The sequence below is a fragment of the Taurulus bubalis genome, assembly GCF_910589615.1.
Source record: "Taurulus bubalis genome assembly, chromosome: 10".
In the NCBI taxonomy this organism is placed as follows: Eukaryota; Metazoa; Chordata; class Actinopteri; order Perciformes; family Cottidae; genus Taurulus; species Taurulus bubalis.
The window spans coordinates 5,788,568-5,795,870 of NC_136598.1; the positions used below are offsets into that span (position 1 = coordinate 5,788,568).

Consider the following 7,303-nt stretch of genomic DNA (forward strand, 5'->3'; position numbering starts at 1 on the left):
AGTAAGGTTTGTGATGTACATGCACTTACAATATACCCTGTGAAAATTATTAAGGTTTGAAGATCTAGCTTTCCCTGTTTGATTCAAACCCTACCTCATAGTGTTGTCCTGATGTAGTCAAGTACCTTTGCCAAAAGGCAAGGTTTTGCCACTAAGAAAACAGGAGTTCCTGCCCACTGAATGGTCACCAAATTGACAAACATAATCAACATACCAGCAGGAGCAAGGTAGTGAGTTCTATACTTCCTTTATTAAAAAAATATAAATATATACATAAATTCTATTTCAACTATTAAAAAGGGGCTGCATTTCATGACAACTGCTCTAAATAAGAGGTCAATCAGCATGATCTGAAATAGGCGCACACTTACGAGTCACTGCAGTCAATTTTTTTCTTTTTCAGTCTTTATTTTTGGAATGTTTAGTACCAGTATGAGTGCCAGTAATAAAACCACTGGCAATTTCTAAATGTCTCAAATTCTGCGGGGTATGAAAAATGATTGCAAATTTGCAATTAACCTTGACATCCAGATAAAACCCCAATCTCAATATAGGTAGCTTTACATTTGTGTTTGTGGAAATACCAAGCATGGTCTCTTACGATGGTTTCTCCTTTAAAATGGCAACAGCATGACCTGTGGCCTGCCCTTTAATTTGAATGGTGGCTGTGGGCAGGTTTTTCTGTTTAATTTCAAAGCTGGTAAAATGAGCAACAGAAGAAAGAAAGCACTTCAAAATCCCTGATATAAAAAAAAAAATCTGGTTATTGACTAATGTTTTGAGGACATGCATGTCTGCCTAGGCAAAGCATGTGATTGTGGGCTTACGGACACCCTTTCCCTTTGAATAGGACAACAATCATGGGGGATCTGCCCTACCAAATCAGAAATATACCATTCAACGCAAACTGATTTGCCACAATTATCCTTACCCTGCCAAGACAATGACATTAAGTCATGCTTCACAGCAGAAACTAGCCAAGTTGACCAAATGATGTATGAAAGGCAGCAAAACCCTTTGAAATAGTATGATGGGGGCAAAAGAAAAACGACGACACAGAAATAGAACGCATTAGTCTCCTTTTTTTTTTCTTTTTTCTTTTTTAAACCATCAGCTTCTATCTTGCTACTCCGGAGCCTGCAGAGTAACTACCAAATTCTCTAACATACCAAAGTTTTAAAAGACTCCCAAAATAATCTACCAATTAATATGGAAACAGTTTTGGTAAAACGTTGCAAACAAATCTGGCCAGAATACACAATAGCCAACGGTCTCAACAACGGTCTCCAGTTTTGCTAAAGTAATATATTGCAGCTGTTTGTATTGACGTTAAAATAAGATCTTGATAAACTTTGCGTCAAAGTGGTGAACTGCTACATTATTGGTTACAGACACCTATATGCTATAAAACAACTGCTTTGGTATAAAAACATATCCAAAGGGAAAATAAATTCTTGTAAAATTCACAGCATAATTTGAGGAGAAAAAAGGCAGTCACTTAACTCATTTTTTTCTTCAGTTTCCATGTTTTGGATGGAGAGACTTGTGCAGGTGGTTCTGATGAGGAACTACATGCAAAAGGGAAAAATAACAAAACATAAAAGGGTAGACTCTGGAATAGATAGTTCTTCCCACTGCAAAATCCTTAACCAGTGAATAAGATTTTCAAGGAAGTAATGTTTAGGAGGTTGTTGTGTACAATAAGACCCTGTTATGTGGGGCCCTGCTGAAGAAGAAATCTTTGTTGAGAAAGGCCTCAAATTACCATCTTATTTACCTTTTCTAAGTTGTTTTAATTTCTTTAAAGAATTAAGGGCTGTCTAGAGAGAAAAATAGAGAAAAGCCATCTTAATTCAAATGATAATGTCCAGCTCCAGCCCATTCCAAGTCCATGAGTCATAAGGCCAAAGGGTTATCTAGAACCAGCCACTGACTGTCTTCCTTTAACTGGGCTGGATCCTCTCGTCCCCGGCGCCCATCGCTGCTCTCATCTGTGCTGGGCCGGGTTGCAGCTTGCAGGACTACGGGGCCTCTAGGCCAGAGGGGTGGTGCTTCCCTCTCCTTTGACCCAGTTGGTGTCAGTATCCACCTACAGGGTCTCGTCTCCACCCGGCCAGCACACGCTATAGGGACTCCACTGCCATGTGCTCCCCTTTAACAGAGTTACACAATACCGACCAACAACAAGAAATATCACCGCAAACACTTCCCCTCATTGTCAAGCTACAGGATTTACAAGCAGCTTTTACGAGAAATTTCACTTAAAAAGGGCAAAATAATTAAGAACCAGTGGAACAATAATGTCAGGCAGTCCACAGTTTGAACCGAAAGAGGACGCCAAGCATTTCATCACCAACAGTTACCTGCAAAACAGCTTCAAACTTTGCTCTGAAATGCTCCTTAGAAGATTTTGCCACATAATACCATATGGTGATTACTTGGTGGTTACATGAAACTGGTGAAATGGTAAGATGGATGTCTCAATCTCACTATGGTTATTCCGCAGTATTATTTTGTGCCTAATGATTGCAAAAGAAAAACTGATGAAAATTACATATATACTTTATAACAAAGCTTTTTCTCTGTAGTAGCGGTTCAGTGATATCTCCCTTCTGACGTGAGCAGCTTTTGTTCTCAACACACCTTGTAGTAAAAAACCACCTTAAAAATGACGCACAGGGGGAACACACAGCCAAATGTCAGTGCAGTCACGAGCTGGCCATAGAACTCTGCTGCACACACACTCCAGTCATTGGAGATTCCTCCCGGTCCATGCCCTGCCTCATGCCCAGGTGGCCTTCCGCTAGGTAGTGGGCAGGCCCTGTGTTCGTGCCCATGGAGAATGCAGGGTGCGCTGCCATGCCAGTCTCCTGCCGTGGGTTCGAGAAGGCACCTAGCCCCATGCTCAGCCCACCATTCTGACCAAAGTCAAGGGCTCCGGCAGGCAAATGGCGGAGCTGGTAGGCCTGGTTGCCATGGTTCCCAGTGGAAGAGGACGATGTAGAGGAAGAGGAGGCAGAGGAAGACAGGGAGGTCATGGAAAGATGGCCATGAACCACCTCCATGGAGTCCTGTGTTGAGGAGCTGTGTGTCGGGGAGGTGTAGTGGCGTGGGCGTGGTCGTGTAGCCATCATCTGCCCGTGGTGGTGATGAGCATGTGAGTGGGGATGCAGGGCCTTAGGGTGCTGAGGGGGAACATGGAAGGTGGTCTCCTGGACTGGGTGAGTCTCTCCAGTGACTGCTTCTGGTCCAACACCACCTCCCCACACCAGCGGGGGTGGGTAAGGCTGTCTTACCTGCCAATGTAAAAAAACAAAAAACAAGTCAGCTGTTGAATATGGCTGCACTATTTTACATGTTTTATAATAAGCATTGTTGTATTGTTATAGCCATGACATAATGCCTTCTTATTTAGGAAGCATACCGTACATGTTACATTTATAAAATCCTAATCCAAGGCCACCGTTTCTGAATTTGATCATTCTTTTATATATATATATATATATATATATATATATATATATATATATATATATATATATATATATATATATAAATAAAAGGATCGTAGACCATCAGCAAGTGAATCAAGCGGCATGAAACGAAAACAATACTTTAATAAGTCAAATGTATGAACCTCTTTTTAAATGGTTTCAAAAATATCTTTATTAGGAAAGCTTAAAATAAAAAAAGGTTCTGCCTCTATGCACATGCTAAATGAGAAAAAATGCTCAAAAAGATTTGGGAAATACAAATTATAATTTACCACCATCACAATAATTCCCCTCAGATGAAATTACAGATGGTTCCGGGCATCTTACTGACCTGTGGGCAGAGGCTGTCACCATCGATGGTAGGCAAGGCCGCGCCAAAGTGTCCTCCACTGTGCAAGTGGTGATGGGTGGGGTCTGACCTTGCTCTGCCACTGGTACTTGTCCCAGATGATCCTCCTAAAAGGTTGAACAAAAGTGTCACAAGTGCACAAACTCAATACCCCCTACCAAATAGATAAATGTAGTGAAGTAATAAGATACATTTCTCATGTAAACTTCGAACACAACAACTGATAAAAAAACAAAACAATTTATTTCAATAATTTACATGAAGGACAATCGAGCAGATTTTTCAGGGGAGAGTTACCTGAACTAGAGGAGGTGCTGGAGGTGGTTCCTGAAGACTGGGACTGCTCTAATGCGGGGCTTGTGGACACGCTGCTGCTTGTATTGGTCCCCTCATCCGCAGTCTTCTTGAAGAAGCTGTGCTGCAGGGCATAGTAGGGCTGGATGCGGCTCTTAGGATCATAGTCCAACATCCGGAGGATCAGGTCCTTGAACTTCAAGTAGTCAGCAACAGCATGGCCAGACTCCCCCGCCCGCCGGCCACCTGGACCCCCTGTCTCCACACCCAAGATGGAATGGAGCTTCCGAGAAGCTGGAGGCTTATACTGTTTAAAGCAGAGTACACAAAGATTACGAGATTTACTCAGCCATGGCTTCTGTATGTTATCACTCAATCTACCTTAGTTATCACTATTAATCACAAAACAAATTGTTGTCAGTCTAACTGCAGCAATAAAAACAAAAGAATGTGCTCACCCTTTTGCCATCTTTGGTCTTCTTAACACTCCATGTACCATCTGAAAGCTTCTCAAAAAACTTCCTGGCTTTTGGGGCTAGGTCCATTATGTGATTAGGTGGGATACCAAGAACCTCAACTATTTTGTTCATCTGGTCCACCTGGGTAACAAATAATTAATCAAGTCACTGTAACATTTACATCTGTAAAGACAGCACAATGAATAGATTTTATATACACAGGTAAATGACACCAAATGTTATCTGAAGTTGACCGTACCATCAGAAAATGTAGCCTCAGGCAAATGGCCACAATTACTAGAAACAACTATTTGAACACTTGACAACCAAATACTGCGAGATATGGTTTAGGACTGGGAAATTCACATCTCAATCTTTGAGGTCTAAATTACATTTGTAAGCTACATATCAGGGGAAAGAACCATCAAGTTTAATAAAGCCATTGCCATCCTTAGTTAGAGTACAAAACACAATACAGCACAAAAAGTATTTCAATTTCTTTCACCTCATTGGCTCCGCTGAAGAGAGGTTCTCCAGTGTGCATCTCTACCAAGATGCAACCCAAGGACCACATGTCGATGGCCAGGTCATAGGGCATTCCCAGCAGCACCTCTGGGGAACGGTAGAAGCGACTCTGGATATATTGGTATATCTACAACAACAACAAAAAGCATGGACAGTCAGACTTCTTTTTTTACTTGTAATCTCTGAATGACCTTTTTATTACACCCAACGTCTCAAAGCAACAACTATCACACACTTCTCAGAGACATTCTGGCATACATTAATTGTATTGCTGATATGAAGAAACTGCAGCTATATACCCTTTGTCCCAGTTGGCATGAGCTGCCAAAGTCCACTATTTTGATGGCACTCCTCTTGGGGTTACAAAGGAGAATGTTTTCAGGCTTCAGGTCACAGTGGATGATGCTGAGCTCAGGCGTGGCCAGGAAGAGCAGCGCCGTGCATAGCTGCTGGGCAAACTTCCGGGTGAGGTTGAGTGAAACGCCGCGGAAGTTGGTATTTCGGAGTAGGTCATACAGGTTATAGGAAAGCATCTCAAACACGAGGCAGAGGTGGTTCCGGAACATGAAGTGACGCTTCAGGTGTACTGCAGAAAACCCAATTGCACCCATGTTAGTAAAATACAAGAAACTCCTTTAAAATTGATGTTATACATCTTATCAGATCTCAGGGAAATTTCAAGAGTGGATTACCGATGTAGTATTTCATCTCGGTATCATGTTTGTTCATGAGCTCTAGGAGGCGCACTTCAATCTGGGCTTGATTGAGGAAAGCTTTCTTGTTCTTGATGATCTTAATGGCAACCCATTCCTGCTCAGCACGGTCATATGCTTTCACAACCTAAAGATGCCAACAAGAGCAAATTTGAATCATCAACGAAGGATAAATGGGAACTGTTCTTTTGATAAAACCATAATTTGTTTGATAAAGTTAAAGACAATTGTCTCCGTCACAAAGAGTGTGTGTGTGTGTGTAATATATAATCAAGCACCTGTCCAAATGATCCTTTTCCGATCAAGGAATCAATCTCATAGCGGTCCATCCACTTCTCCCCATTCTTGACGATGTAGTCATAGTTATCATCGTCATAGCCATCATTGAAGACTTTCCTCTCTTTTTTGTGACTGGAGTCCTCACCCTGACCCTGTTGGTGCCGTCGCTTCTTTTTTGCATAATACACCTATGAATTAACAAGTAAACAATTCTCATGATCACACTTGAAGACGTTTTATCTTACTCAAATAGTTTCAGCATTTGGAAAATCTTTACAATATAACACACAGATCATTTAGAAAAGGTATTTAATGAAAACCAAAACAAACCTCATTGATGTGTTTGTATGTTTTGATAAGGTCAATCGAGAGCTTCCTCAGGGGAGCTGCAGTTGGGTCACGAAAGCACTGGGGCATGTGCCTCTAAAGTATCAAATAAGGAAAGTCAAAACATTTCATAAACAAACAATATGCACAGTATACTTGTAAGTAGCAGGGCTTATCTAAATTGTGCATGGTAAATCTTAGAGGCCTAGATTAAAAATGTATAGAATATGCATTGCACAATTTGAAATTGATAGAATGAAAGAACATGTAGAAGCAGCTACTCTGCCTGGCGACAGCAGCAAAGAGGGAAGTATACTTTCATATCACATTTAGTATTGCAATTCTTGTAACATTAGACATTAAGACTAACATAATGCAAGAGCTGGGGTAAGTAAGGGCTAGTGTACCTGATTGGCAGTGAGCTGTGGTGTCTGGTCGCTGTACGGTAAGGCCGTAACAGATTGGTCAGTGCTTGGCTGGTGGCGGTCACTGTACTGCTGGTGCGTATGGGGCATTGGAGCAGCCATCTGAAGACCAGCAGTGTGTAAAGAAAAAGAGGGCGCAAGCCGGACGGACGAAGGTTTGCATGCTGAAGTCTCTCCTCCTAGAAGAAATTAACACTGCTATGAGCTTCACATTACCTTAAATCAACATAATATGTCACAAAACACACAGAGGAAAAAGGCTAATGATCTTAATGTAAAACAGCACAATTTTCTCTTCAATATAAGCCGTTAATGGCCCAAAAATCTAACAGAAAAAGATATTTGCTTCTTATTGTACAGATGTGATTGTAAAAGGGCATTATTTTCTAGTTTTTATAACCAGTGAGAATTTCCTCAAAAAAAAAAATCACATTATATA

General features: G+C 41.2%; 1 protein-coding gene across 1 annotated transcript; it reads right to left on the reverse strand.

Annotated features, from left to right (window-relative positions):
* Positions 1 to 231: 231 nt before the first annotated feature.
* On the reverse strand, positions 232 to 6,981 carry dyrk1ab (dual-specificity tyrosine-(Y)-phosphorylation regulated kinase 1A, b). The gene is made up of 10 exons (XM_079225463.1): positions 6,847 to 6,981; positions 6,443 to 6,535; positions 6,112 to 6,300; positions 5,813 to 5,960; positions 5,420 to 5,706; positions 5,101 to 5,247; positions 4,596 to 4,736; positions 4,141 to 4,444; positions 3,826 to 3,950; positions 232 to 3,296 (listed from the first exon to the last, which is right to left on the reverse strand). Exons 1-10 carry the CDS (start codon positions 6,964 to 6,966, stop codon positions 2,709 to 2,711), a joined length of 2,142 nt encoding a protein of 713 aa, XP_079081589.1. The 5' UTR covers positions 6,967 to 6,981; the 3' UTR covers positions 232 to 2,708.
* Between the last annotated feature and the right edge of the window lie 322 nt (positions 6,982 to 7,303).